Source organism: Phoxinus phoxinus, assembly GCF_949152265.1.
Source record: "Phoxinus phoxinus genome assembly, chromosome: 25".
NCBI lineage: Eukaryota > Metazoa > Chordata > Actinopteri > Cypriniformes > Leuciscidae > Phoxinus > Phoxinus phoxinus.
In genome coordinates, this window is record NC_136900.1 from 22,702,516 (window position 1) to 22,717,677 (window position 15,162).

The window sequence follows — 15,162 nt, forward strand, 5'->3', positions numbered from 1 at the left end:
CAGTACAGAACTGTGCTAGCTAAACATGTGCTGTTTAGCATCTCTGAGCTATAGGTTCAAACATTTCTAAAATTGTCACTACCGAAAGAGGCATGTTTCGCTTGTGACATCATTGTTTTGGTAGTGAGAAAAAGGAAAACGTAATATTTTATTTGTGGGAAACAAACTAAATTTTAGCACAGTTATGCAAATCATTGGTATATTTTTGTAGTGTTTTAGTATGCAAGTTAAAATTCTGTAATGTGATGTGGTCGCTACCAAAACATTACTGTACAGAAAATGTGCCGTCACGACCGAAACATGGATGTTTTGTCTAAAATAAAGTATATTTAATCAAAGATATTATAATAGTGTTTGGTTCAATGTATATTCCAACTAATGAATCCTTAACTTTGAAATCAGTATGATAAACTTTTTTACAAAGAAAGATTGGATTCAAAATACAACAAATCTCAAAAATTACACTTGAAATATTGTTAAAATTGTAATTATTGATTTGAAACTTATTATTAAAATAGCACACAATATATTTACAAGGTAGCTGTAAACAAAATCTTAATTGGTCAATAATTGTTAATACATTATGCATTAGTGACAAATTTGGGGAGAGGAAAAATATTCCAAAACTTTCTGAAAATACAATATGAGAATTAACTGCACAATTACTAAAAATGTGTGCCATGGATGTTATACAATTTGTATACATAAAACAATTGTGGAAAAATATTTTTTTTTCAAGACGTTTCCAACTCTGACTTTGAATCAATTCTGTAGAATGGCCCATTACACAAAAATATTTTAAATATAATATTTTGATATATATTTTGTTTATTATTGTTTTATAATAATATTTAACAAATGGCAAGATTGTTCCCGTTCCAGTAAATTATTAGTGAGAGTATTGAGAATTTAAAACAAAAGCAAAAAAAAAAATGATTGTATGATGAATCGCTCAGCAAAAGAGAACCACACATTACAGTATGGAGGAAAAAAAAGAATTACTTGAATTACTGGGGGTAAAACTACTTTAGCACGAGAAAAACAAACAAACAAAAAAACAGACTTTTGATTTCGGCCTGGCAGATGATAACATGGGATAAAAAAATCCAATAGCCTACAGTAACTACACCCAAGCAACAGCATAGCAACACCCTGACAACGACTCACTCACGCCACGACCATTGTGGTGGGGACTTTTGCACTACTTCCATTTTCTTCAAAAAGACTGTAGTTTTTACACAAGTAGCTATATTCTGTTTAATCATACATTCAGTTGTTGCTGCCACACACCTTGACCACACACGTGTTGAGCATTTAGCGTAAGTGCTAGACTAACACATTTGCCTGTTCCTTTTCAACACCTTCACAATGTGGCTCTTCCTGTGAGCTTGAAGCTGGGTGGAGGCGGAGAGCAGAGGTGTGTGGAAAATATACGTTCAAAGCTTTGATTGTTCTCGATACAACTTTATAAGAAAAAAATACAAATAATATACATTACATTCGTTGTCATCGTTACTCACCCACATGTTGGCTCACACGACATGAGGGTGAGTTAAAACTGGCACATTTTGAATTGCGTGGTGAAAAATCCCTTGAATTGATTAGTAAAGCTTGATATAAAACAGGGTTATGCAGATGATACCGTCTAGTCACTACATTATGATGCATAACTGTCATACAGGAAGAGTGAGTGTTGGGCCGTCGAGACTTGCTTTCTCATACTGCCACCTAGAGATCACTGCTCATATTACCTTTTAATATTCTCGATGTAAAGCATGTTTTGATCGTATTGCCAAGTGGGAATGTTTTTGTTTTGTTTTGTCACAATTTAATTGAGTGTAAAGTTCGTCTAGAGGTTAATTTTTTTTTTAAATAGAACCCTATTCAATAAGGAAAATCATCACTAATGAGAATGAGACGCATTACAGTGAAATGCAATACAACGTATGTGAAAATGTACAAATCTTAAATAAATGCGATGCAACTAGAATTTCTTGCTCAAAATATGATGTTAAATATGAAAGGTGTCAATATAAATATGAAACCTTCGAATAGTTAAATGCTGTTTTTAGCGTTTGTTTGAACCCTTTTAAAATATGAAAGGTTACATTTTAATAACCAGTTGATATAGGCCTGCCTGCATAACTTGAGAGTGGAAGAGTGTTTTAGCATCATCGTTTTTTATCATATCATATTCAACTCTAAAGGTATTTTTTTTAATGAAATGCTTAAAGTGCTTTTTAGCATTTCTGCCTAATTTAGTCCGAATCTTTATTCTGTTCTGGGCCTAAAGTTTTGTCCGTCCGTGTGTTTTGATGGTGGGTTGATGAGATAGTATTACAGGCTGTAATCCCTCTCTGTAAGCCTTTGGGTCAGTGCAGGGCCTCGAACCCCCCAAGAGCACCACACTGCCAACAGCTGAACCAGCAGGGGCCAACCTGGCGTCTTCCCCTGAAAATGAGCACTGGACACATGTACACTGTCCCACACACACACACACACACACACACACACACACACACACACACACACACACACACACACACACGCACTCACGCACGAGAATATGCCAGCACCAACCTCAGGACACATACAAGCACGCACATTATCCTGTGAACGTGTGTGGTCTTTAGTCTAATGTTTTGTCATGGTGATAAATAATGATAATTACAAAGCTCCCCCAAAGAGCAGCGATGTAGAACACACACAACATACTGTGTGATAAAAACAGTACTGGTAGGAGTTGATAGGAACTGTAAGCAGTCGGTGTCCTGTTATGTCTACCCGTAATTGTCTATGGTACATTGCAAAAAGGGATAAGGGGTTAAATTATTTTCATTTGAAGGCACTATAGTCACACAAATTAAAACTACAGCCCAAGTGACACATGACCCATAACAATATGATGTTATGTTATGTTAGAAAGACAGACAGACAGACAGACAGACAGACAGACAGACAGACAGACAGACAGACAGTAGATAGATAGACAGATAGACATACAGACAGATTGATAGATAGATAGATAGATAGATAGATAGATAGATAGATAGATAGATAGATAGATAGATAGATAGATAGATAGATAGATAGATAGATAGATAAATAGATATATAGATAGATAGACAGACACAGACATACAGACAAATAGACAGACATATACACAGACAGACAGACAAATAGATAGATAGATAGATAGATAGATAGATAGATAGATAGATAGATAGATAGATAGATAGATAGATAGATAGATAGATAGATAGATAGATAGATAGATAGATAGATAGATAGATAGATAGATAGATAGATAGATAGATAGATAGACTGGCAGATAGTCAGACAGACAGACAGACAGACAGACAGACAGATAGGGTACTTTAGATAATAACGTCCTTTTCTGGAAAAAATGCCTTTGAATTCCCGTTCGATGTGTAATAATAAGCAATAACAGCGATATTACAGCAGAGATCGACCTCTGACCGGCGCTGATCCTCCACTGAGACTGTCCTCGCTCACTGACTCACTGACTGACGGTAGAGACGCCAGCACAACCAGCAACACCAGCAAAACACCCGCTGCTCATCATGGAGAGAAAAGTGGCGAGAGAATTTCGGCATAAGGTGATCTTTTAAACGGTTACTGCTTAACTTAAAATATGTGTTGACTGTTTTTACTAGCATTAGTTATTTGTGGACTAGTTAGACTATTTAGCAGTCGCTGCCCACTGTGCCCAGGAATGGCGGAGAAGCACACATACTTCATTTTTACGCTATAAAATATTTGTAAAGTATGTCAAATTAACATTCGCCTAGCTTCGGACAAGGAAAGTATTATTGTATCCATAGGGACCGTCATTATTTGAGTGTCCAAACCCAAGACCTAAACGATGTCTACACAGCATCCTACGACAGTTTTTCTGCTCTGTGATGTTTTAGACGTTTTTATTTTTTTACAGCGAACATGTAAAACACGTTACTTGTTTAATAATTTCGACGTAATGGCTTATTTCGTCCAATTTTATTGCTTTACGTAAGCCAAAGGTGCAGATAAAGGCGTAATGTACAGGTAGAAAGGTAGGCTGCACAGTGACGTCAACCGATGTACGCGTTCTGATTGGCTGAGCAGGTGATAGGTGTTAGTACAACAGGTATTATTTACCCTTTGCCTCCTAAATGTAAAGTTAAGACTTTTTAACATTATAATTTGCTATGATTTACCTATTCTGATAGGCTACCTATTTACATGCTCATGCTTATTTTTTTAGACACCATGCAAAGGCTTCCCCTGTGAAGTGTGTGTGTGTAAGTGTAGAAGTGTAGCATCTGTTGTGCGGTGGATGAGGCACACAATGGACAGTTTTTCACAGCATTAGCTGAAGTGTCAGAAATGTGTGGTCAGGCGGAAATGATATGCATTTATTGTTCTGCCTGTAGACGGGGGTGGGAAAGCTGCACAAAAGCTTTGCATTTAATTTTGGTTTCTTTTCTATGACAATATGTTATATTGCTCCCTTCAAATGAATTTGCATAACCTGTATAATAAATCAAGCTGGGATCAGTTACTGACGTCTGTTTTTATGATGTTAAAGTCCAAAGGTGGACCGTCATCTGGGCTGGTCACATGTTTATGACACCTTCATCATGTTATCATGCGGCCTGATATTGGGATTGATTTTGGAACAATGTGGATATACTCTACAATGTTCATGTAGTTTACCTACTTATTAATTTATTATGAGTAATCTGTTATATATTCTAATAATTAAAACAACAACCATACTGATAGGTAATATTTATTCATGCTAAATTAAAATAAACATATTACAACTGTTTATCTGCACTCATGTTTAACTTATTTAACTTATTTGAATATGTAAATTGTATTGTTCTTGTTATTTATCTATTTATCCACCCATTTATTTGTCATTAATTTATTAATTAATTCATTCATTCATTCAACAATTTTATTTATTTATTTATTTAGTTCGTTATTTTATTTATTGTTTGTGTTTGTTCATTTAATCACTCCTTTTATGTATGTAGTTTATTCATTATTTTTTTCATTATTTAATTTAGTAATTCTTTAATATGATCATTAATTAATTGATTAATTGATTAATTCATTCATTATTTTACATAACCTGCTTATTTGTTTATTTATTTCTTTGTTTGTTAATTTTTTCACTCATTTTATTTTTTTCATTTAGTCATTCTTTTATATGATCATTCATTCATTCTTTTATATAACCCGCTTATTTGTTTATTTATTTGTTTATTTGTTTATTTTTTCACTCCTTTAGTCATTATTTCATTTGTTTGTTCGTTCGTTCATTCATTCAACCATTTTATTTATTTAGTTATTTATTTCACTCCCTCATTTTATTTATTGTTTGATTCTATTTATGTATTGACGTTTGTTCATTTAATCACTGCTTTTATTTAGTTATTTTTTCATTAATTTTTTCATTATTTTATTCATGCTTTCATATATTCATTAATTCATTCATTCATTTATATAAACAGCCTATTGTTTATTTATTTGTTTGTTTGTTAATTTTTTCACTCCTTTTATTCGTTCATTTAGTCATTCTTTCATATGATCATCCATTCATTCATTCACTCAATCATTTTATTTATTTTTTGTTTCTATTTACTTATTTATGTTTGTTCATTTAATCACTCCTTTTATTTTATTTTTTCATTTTTTTCATCCTTTTATTTTATTCATGCTTTCATATATAATTCATTCATTCATTCATTATTTTATATAACCCGCTTATTTGTTTATTTATTTGTTTGTTCATTTTTTCACTCCTTTAGTGATTCTTTTATTCATTCCTTTGTTCGTAGGTTCATTCATTCACTTATTGTATGTGTTTATTTCTGTATTTGTTTGATTGCTTGTTCATTTGTTCACTCCTTTTATTTATTTAGTCCATTCATTCATTCTTTCAAATAACCCATTCATTTGCTTGATTATTTATTTATTTATTTTTAAACGAAGAAGTTTGGCTTTTCCATTCACATTCGATGAACTTCATTAGCATTCCTCTGATAACAATAACGCAGCCGCGCACTAATGTAAGGCGACACTGCTAGCATGATAAACCTCTTTATCCGAGCCCAGGAACATTAACAGGTCCAGTGGAGCAGATCTGAACTAATGATACTCACAGGCCCACCTAAACCATTCAAGCCTAAACAACATGAGACCCAACCAATCTGAGAGAGGCCTAACTCACAGACACACAATCGTTCGTCCACCTCCTCTTTCTCTTTCTCTCCCACGGCCTCGCTTCCCTCCGTCTCAGTCTCTCGCTCAGTGAGAGAGAGATGTGTTACATCATTGACTGGCCAAAACGCTTCCTCAAAACTTTTCTACAGCAGATTAGCCACCACCAGGTAAAAGATGTGCATGCGATTGATTTCTGATTATTAATGATGATCTGATCAGAGGTTTGTGTGTGTGTGTGTGTGTTGTGCAGGTGGAGCTGCTAGTTGATAATGAAGCAGAGAAGGACTATCTCTATGATGTTCTCCGCATGTATCATCAGTAAGTATTTCTTTACCCATTTTTTGGATGCGTAATATTAAATGACCCTGGGTGCTGACATAAGAGTTGCAGGTTCAATCCTAGTTATTACTGTTGCTCAGATTTGAGGTTAGGGATTTGAACAATCCAACCGCATAGAATACCATAGCATTGACAACATAGTGAATTTTGCAGAGAAAACGTCAAATGAAAATGTGTTTTTCTTTCACTGCAGTTTACAGATATTATATAATTCCTCATTAAAGTGAATGTAAATGGCATACGAATATCTCTGCTGCTGCATTGCGTTTTGGATGCTGATAAATAATGTAATTTCCCATCAGTAGTGCTGGCAATCTGCACATTCAAAAGGACAAACGTATTCGGTGTCTGTTCATCTGTGTGCAATAATAGGAAACGCTGAATACATTCCCTTAGGCCTTTATTTGTGATCTAGTGTGTAAATCAACACGTCATTGCTCCGCCGGACAGAAATAAGAGGCTTAATCCGATTGAAAAGTAACTTGGATCAGATCATTTCCACTGTTCTCATTGCGTTCAAGGGCAGCCATTCTCTGACGCCCCTTTGTCTCTGATATCTGAGTCAGGAGTGAAATATCAATGATTCATAGAGCAGCTGCCTCTAAATTCATAAGCTGATTTTATGTGGGTATAAAGTGTCATTTTCCTCAACAAGCAACAAATCAGAATGCTTTTAATGTAGGTTTCTATGCCAGGATATAAACGGAAATCAGGCAATTTTATAAAGATTTTTACTTTTAAATGAATAATGTTTCAAAGGCAGAATAATAAATGCCATCATGATGTACAGGTGAAACTCGAAAAATTAGAATATGGTGCAAAAGTTAATTTATTTCAGTTATTCACCTTAAAAGGTGAAACTATAGACTCATTACATGCAAAGTGAGATATTTCAAGCCTTTATTTGTTATAATTTTGATGATTATGGCTTACAGCTTATGAAAACCTTTTCACAATATTCTAATTTTGAACTTATGAATAAGCTGTAAGTTATAATCATCAAAATTATAACAAATAAAGGCTTGAAATATCTCACTTAGCATGTAATGAGTCTATATAACATAATAGTTTCACCTTTTAAGTTGAATTACTGAAATAAATTTACTTTTGCACCATATCCTAATTTTTTGAGTTTCACCTGTATAAATAGTTGACATTTTAAATATTAAACTACATTTATATATTTTCTTTAAAGCAGCACCAGGTAACTTTTCAACCTTAATAATATATTTCCAAGTCTCTTGTGATGGTACATCGACTTACAATAGGTTGAATGAAACGTCTGCCATAGCCTGACGGGGTCTGTAGCGTTTTTAATCGTACTTTTAAACTTCGGGTTTCGGGTAGTAACCGGCGAACAAAGAGAACTACAAAATTCGACTGCTTTACGGCATATACGTCACTTCCACCACCACCCCCACTTCCTTAAAATCGGACGTGCGAGCCAAACTTGCGTTTGTTTGCCAAATGTTATAGTCATGGCCGAAGCAGACAGAAAAGCAAGAAAGCAAAGGTTTTGTCGGAGGAAAGCAAAAAGAGGAAACGAGAAAGTGATCGTATTAAAGGCAGAACGAGGATCAACATTGGGCCAGCGTTTCCTCGCTGGCGTGAGCTGAATGAGGAGGAGGGGTGCCCGATGCCACCCGTCCCGGTTTTCCAGGGATTATTCTCTTTTTTGAGCGACAGTCCCAGAAAATTCATATTCTTTCCCGGGACACGAATTGTCCCGTTTTTTTGTGAAAATGTACTTCTAAAGTAGAATTTCCTGGTTTCAAATTAAACCGTTTCCGTCTACTGTTACTGTGTTTTCTTCATAGTTGTGTACAGTACATCCAATCCTGTGTCCGTAAACGGGTAAAACCATGGTAAAAACGGGTAAAACAGTGGATTGGCCAATGCCAGGCGTTTACTTTTATTTGATTGGAAGCTCAACTTATCGCCTAGTAACTACCTGTGCTGTCGGTCGGTCGGTAGGTCACGCGCGCGCATCAACACACATCCAAGATGATACAGTGTGAGTTTAGTTGCTAGCTAGCTTTTTAAAAACTGTCTATTTACATCTATTGTGTGAAATGGGGAGAGAGACGGACGAGGAGGATAACCACTGTCTATGAGGATAACACAGCAAAGTTGGATGAGCCACCAGTGTTAAAGAAAATACTATTTACAACCTACAACTCAGACTCAGACCACAAAAAAAAAAAAATCTGTGTCCCGGTTTTTCACAAATCAAAGGTGGCAACCCTATGCTCGACCGATGCGGACTTTCAAATATCAAATGAAAGCCTATGTCTAAAGGGCGTGTACAAGTTTGGTAGGGGCTACAATCTTGCAAGTAAATATATAAGATGTACAAAATAATATTTTAGGATACCTAACATGTCTGTGATATTTGTTTATTTGTCTTGCCTCAGGCTATAATGCAAATCGATTTGTAAAATTTGCAGATTCATCTATGGTAGCTTGATATTATAATATTGACGATATATGGTTATTATATCTACCACTCAAACATTGCATTGAAGTATCATATAGATTCAGTAAAACGGTAACCAATAGACTAGGCTACTATAATGACGCTGGCTTGTAAACGTGAGCATCGCGATCATTTGTCGTTTGGAAAAAAATAAAACCCATGAAATTATATTCACATGACTTGCTGAAATATATGCCACTGTACCTGGGATGAAGACATTTCACACGCGACGCAGGCAAAACACCTGCATGTGAACTCCTCCTACAGTGTTCTGGGCTATCATGGTTGTCAACAAATGCACGTGCATGTATGACAGAGTTTACGACAGTAGTAGAGGACAATACTGTTTCCCAACTGTAGGGGGACCCCAAGAGCAAAAAAAAGAAAAGTAACCTAGTGTTACTTTAATGATAGAGTAATGGGAATGAGGCTCCATTTTGCATTTTGGTGGTAAAAGAGTTTAATTGAAATGAAAATAATATTGCATTGTCATTATTTTAGCAATTTCCGTGCTTCACGCTTTATGTTTGCCCTCTCATTTGACTTGATGCAAAAGATTGAATAATGATTAAATAATAAAGATTGAGTATCAAGATATATAATCCATATCTTGAGCGCAAACCGTTTGTGCTTTTCTGAATTAGCTTTCCGGTTTGCATGTTCTCAATCAGGTCCTGTTTAAATGGCTTTGCTCTGCCCTTTAGATCCATGGAGCTGCCGGTCCTGGTCGGTGACCTGAAACTGGTGATAAATGAGCCCAAACGGCTTCCTCTGTTCGATGCCATCAGACCCCTGATCCCTCTGAAGCACCAGGTGCAGTACGACCAGCTCACGCCCAAGAGATCCAGGTGAGAGAGGAAACGAGGAATACAGGGCATAATGACGTGTTAAAGCGGTGGTAAAATGCCATTTTCACAAGATGTAAAATAAATCTCTCATGTCCCCAGAGTGTGTGTGTGAAGTTTTAGCACAGATATTTTTATATAGCATGTTAAAGTTGTCACTTTTTGAGGGTTTGCAAAAACGCACCATTTTGTGTCTGGCCCTTTAAATGCAAATGAGCTGCTGCAGAGGGCGGAGCTTCAAGAGCTGGTGTGTGTTAGCAGCTGCGATTACCTCACGCACACACACTAAAATGACAGAAACTGTTCTGCCTTTAATGTTAAAACGGAGTCAGACAAAGATGGAGAGACTCAAGAAGAAGTGACAACATGTAGAAGCAACAGGACGTCTCTGATTGGTTAGTTGATGAATTTATGTTGCTGATGTGGAGTTAACTATCTTCAATTAGCATATTCTGTCATGATAATCTATAAATCGCTCGTATAGGAACTGTTTTGAGATGCACACAGAGTGACTTTCTATTGCATGTGATAAGACAGATGCTAAAGTTTGAGCTGACTCACAAATGTGCTCGACTACAACAACTCTTCCTCTTCTCAACATGGACTGTGTTCCCGGGGGCGGGGCTTATGTAAATTTTAGGGTTGCTGATGTCACTAACCCGGGAGTGTCGTGTAGTCCCTACCAGCCGTTTGTTGTAGTCCTTTTCTTTAATAGCAAATATCTTCCTTTGCTTTGAGCTTTGAGCGTTGTAACTTTTCAGATGTTGTTTATGATCAAGCAGCAACATTACACACTAACTAAAGCTAGAAAAGTGAAATCATACTCAACCACCCCTTTAAAAAGAGGGCTAATAGTGCAGTATGGACATCTTTCTCTGCATGAATAACAGAGAAGGCAGTACAGGCCGAGAGAATGAGTGCATTGGAAATCAGAGGAGGAGGTAGAATGACAGCCAGTGCTCTCGTCTCCAGAGAGAATCATTGTTTCCCTGATGCTCGGTCAGACGTGGTTATGAGCACAGAGAGAAGAAGCTTATTCAGCCGTGTCTGATGCACTGCGCTAACAGGACCACAATACACTGGACTCTGTTTCCTCTCGCTGTGCCTTGCTCAGAGAAACAACAATACAAGTATTATTTTATATTATATTATATTATATACTTAAAAACATGGATCTTTTTATTGTGGTATTGATTTAGGTATTTGGGAGAAAATAAAATCATTTTATTTATTTATTTAAACCCCTAAACAACACACACACACACACACACACACACACACACACACACACACACACACACACACACACACACACACACACACACACACACACACACACACACACACACACACACACACACACACACACACACACACACTCTCTATATATACAAATACAAACTTTATTATTTTTATTAAGTAAATAAATAATACAATATCATTATTAATATTAATAAAGGTGTATACCCTCAGATATTATTATCATTACTTACTATAACATTATACTGGTTTAAGTCATTTTGGTATTTGGTATTGGTTTTAATTTGGGGGGATTTTTATAATTTTTTTCAGGGATTATTGGTTTATTTCCAAAACCGCTAAATAGATTAAAAAAAAATACATATACAAATTATATTTTAAGATTTTCAGGCAATTTTTTAAGTCATTAAAATTTGTCTCGACAAAGTTTTCCTTTATAATGATAATATCATTGTAATTTGTGGCACATAATACATTTCGCTAAATATCACTTTTACTGATTTTAGATGCCACTCTTTTGTCCACTTGTGTCATGAGCAGGAAGTTGAAGGAAGTCCGCCTGGACCGCACGCACCCTGAGGGTCTGGGTTTGAGTGTTCGAGGGGGGCTGGAGTTCGGCTCTGGGCTCTTCATATCACAGATAGTCAAAGATGGACAAGCAGGAAATGTCGGCCTGCAGGTACGGAAATCCAGAACATACTCAGTGATGCCTGGCTATGTGGCTTTCATAACTTTTATACAACATACTTTTATATGAGCATGTTGAACATATTTGGATCCTAAGCAGACACTCTCTCGCCTTATATTAAACGACAGAAAATGTTCAAATCTCAAATGGATGTGTGTATTTTACATGCCAAACCGTCATGATCAGTGCACCTTCTCTCCACTAGAGGGAGCAATACGCCTTCTTAAAGTCTTCCTGTCTTCTGTTCCCAAACACAGTTATTGTCCTCTACTGTAATCTCCATGATCAATGTTTGTCCTAAATGGCATTCAAATGCAGACCAATGCAGTGTTTATAGTCCAAAGTGCTACCTTTGTTATGACAGAGACTTGAAATATGAAACTATTCTGGTATAATTTAAAGTATTAACATTTTTAAAGTAATATTAATGTGGTTTGCTGTGTCTTCTTCAGGTTGGCGATGAGATTGTGCGCATCAACGGTTACTCCATCTCCTCCTGCATTCATGAGGAGGTTATTAACCTTATCAAGACCAAGAAGACGGTCTCTCTGAAAGTCCGCCGTAAGATTTTTCATTTCTATATACACATTTATGGCATCTTATTTTGCTGGGGGTAATACATTGATTTAGCTGTCAGTTACAGTGATTCGCTCACAGTTGAATGGTGATTGGTGTAACAGTTGAGCAATTCATTAGGAAACAGTGTCTTCCTTCAGAAGAGTTCATTATTGGGATTGCCACTAGCTAAATATATGAATTATTGACTATATATTGACGTGTTTTTGATTATTCCTATTGTGGCACTCTATTTACAGATGTGGGAATGATTCCTCTCAAGAGGTAATTTGGTGTGATCAATCACTTTAATTAGAGTGACTTTTGCTAACATTTTCAGTTGTCTTTTTAAAAATAATAATAATAATAATATTGTTATAATATTATTGTCCTAATCAGCTCCACTGATGACCCTCTGAAGTGGCAGTTTGTGGATCAGTTTGTGTCTGAGTCCGGGGTAAGCTTTTCCTTCTCCATATTTGAACACTATAAAGCTGTATCGTATTTGATTCGCACATTAATTTCCAAATCCTCTAAAGGAAATAAATGAAAAGTTTCCTGAAAACCTGTTATACATAATCTTACACATGCCTTCTGTCGTCTGATTAATAGTTATAGTAGCAAGTAAATGGCCTTTTAGTATAAAAAAAAAAAAAAAAAAGTTTGTTGCTGTTAAACTTAACATTTTATAAAGTAAACGTATGCATAACAGTTATATTTTTTGAAATATTGCAAGATGAACACTTATTGGACTGAGGCAACTTAGGTTTATTTGACTACCCATACATCATTTTTTAGAAAAATAAATTGTGTAAATTGTGAGTATCAAATATGATGCTTTTGAGGAACGTTTATTTGTTCGTCTCTCAATCATCATTGCGTTGCATTTTATTATACGTTTTGCCCCCACAGTAAAAGCTTCACAGCATAAAACTAAATATCTTCTTGCTAAGACATATTATTGGGAGATATAGAGTGACAACTGTCTAAAAATTGGCCATATAAATATCAGAAAGAGCACCAAATCTGAGCATATTTTTTAGTTTTTTCATCCTCAAGCATAAGCTTCATATCCTATATCATATATATATATATATATATATATATATATAATTTATTAATTTATTTTTTAATTATTTGATAGGCCAGGCTTAAACCAGTTGTAGCAAGTTAATGTAGTCACATTTTCTGAATCTTCCCTACAAGGAGAGGAAGACCAGTATTGCTGGCTTGACTTCAATTGGAGGGAAAGAGATTAAGGAAAAAAAAGTATTCCTTAGTTTGGTGGGCACCAAAGGCATGGGCATCAGGTAAGGAAGAAACTGAACTGATCCTATTCCTACCACACATACACACTGCACAGTTGAATTAAAACTTTTAAGGTTTATTGATGCATATTGTCATAATTAACTTATTATAAATTTAACGCAACATCTTGTGACAAAGAAATACTCTGTTGTAGCATATCGAGTGGACCAACACAGAAACCAGGCATCTATGTGAGCAATGTGAAGCCGGGTTCACTCTCTGCTGAAGTGGGCTTACAGGTCATTTCATTTAATTCCTAGATTAAACTGCATTAATGGAGCATTGCTGTTTGATTCAACTGCAGTAACACACATGTGTGTGTTTGTGTGGCTTGTAGATTGGCGACCAGATTGTGGAGGTCAATGGGGTGGAATTCACCAACCTGAGCCATCAAGAGGTAAGTAGGAGCTTCCTGGAAAAGTCGACCAATTAATTAAGAACCTGGTAACCATGTTGGCTAATGTGTGTGTTTTCAGGCAGTGCGAGTGTTAAAGAGCAGCAGGAGTCTAACTATTACTGTCCTCACTGGAGCTGTAAGTTCACTGAAAGCCCACTAATACATTTCTGCCATCAGAACATCTCGAATACTCGCTGCAAGGCTTCTCTCTCTCAGCTGTGTGGAAAAGAAAGCCATTTGCCTAGTATAAAGCTGTCGTAATCGACAGCGGTGGACAAGGGTAATGCATTGTGGACATGTTGTTTGTAGTATGCTGTTAACCTCTATATTATTTATTGGTGCATTTGTCTTTTTTACTGTTATTTTAGTTGGTAAATGTATGTGAATTATGCTTGACATATAGGCTGATTGTAAAATATAACATCTTGTGCTTCAAGCATGCTGACCTGTACGGTGTGTAATGGATTGTATTTGTGCGTATATTTCTGCATAAGTGCTGATTTGTCAACTGTTTCAGGGAAGGGAGCTGTTTATGACGGATGAGGAGCGGCTGGCGACTGAAGCTCGACGCGAGCTGGAAAGACAAGAGCTAATGCATCAGAAGAGGGTGGCATTAGAGACCAACAAAATCGTCAAAGAACAGCAGGAGAAAGAGCGCCAGTCAGTGAAAAACACACAACTGAACACTACACTACCTATTCACACTGTATTCTTTAAATGCAGACGCCTGTAAAAGAACATTTGGATGGCTCTTCCAAGATATAACGCAAGATAACATCATTTTGTGTCATAAGTTTACTTATTTAGGCCATTTACAGCATGCCAAATACCCAGATTCTACCAGCATAAGTGTCAAATTGCCACAGCAGAATTAAGAATTGGTCAAAAAAGATTTTCAGAACTTTTGGGGAAATTTTGCTTCACATCACAGACTATCATGTGTAAACCTTGCTATTACCTCACATTCTCATGTAAAACTATTAGGATTCTAGACATTACAATGTACAAGAACATCGAATAATCTACACAACATTCGCGCTGCAACAGGCAGAACACAAAT

The 15,162-nt window shown here is 36.0% G+C and overlaps 1 protein-coding gene across 1 annotated transcript in view; it reads left to right on the top strand.

Annotated features, from left to right (window-relative positions):
* The first annotated feature begins 2,957 nt into the window (after window positions 1-2,957).
* ush1c (Usher syndrome 1C) overlaps window positions 2,958-15,162 on the top strand; it is a 29,573-nt gene continuing 17,368 nt past the window's right edge. Inside the window, 12 exon segments of the mRNA XM_079604141.1 lie at window positions 2,958-3,620; window positions 6,485-6,552; window positions 9,754-9,897; window positions 11,695-11,833; window positions 12,295-12,403; window positions 12,658-12,682; window positions 12,797-12,854; window positions 13,604-13,707; window positions 13,860-13,944; window positions 14,043-14,102; window positions 14,182-14,238; window positions 14,620-14,762. Of these exon segments, the coding sequence (XP_079460267.1) occupies window positions 3,585-3,620; window positions 6,485-6,552; window positions 9,754-9,897; window positions 11,695-11,833; window positions 12,295-12,403; window positions 12,658-12,682; window positions 12,797-12,854; window positions 13,604-13,707; window positions 13,860-13,944; window positions 14,043-14,102; window positions 14,182-14,238; window positions 14,620-14,762 (1,028 nt within the window). The 5' untranslated portion in view covers window positions 2,958-3,584.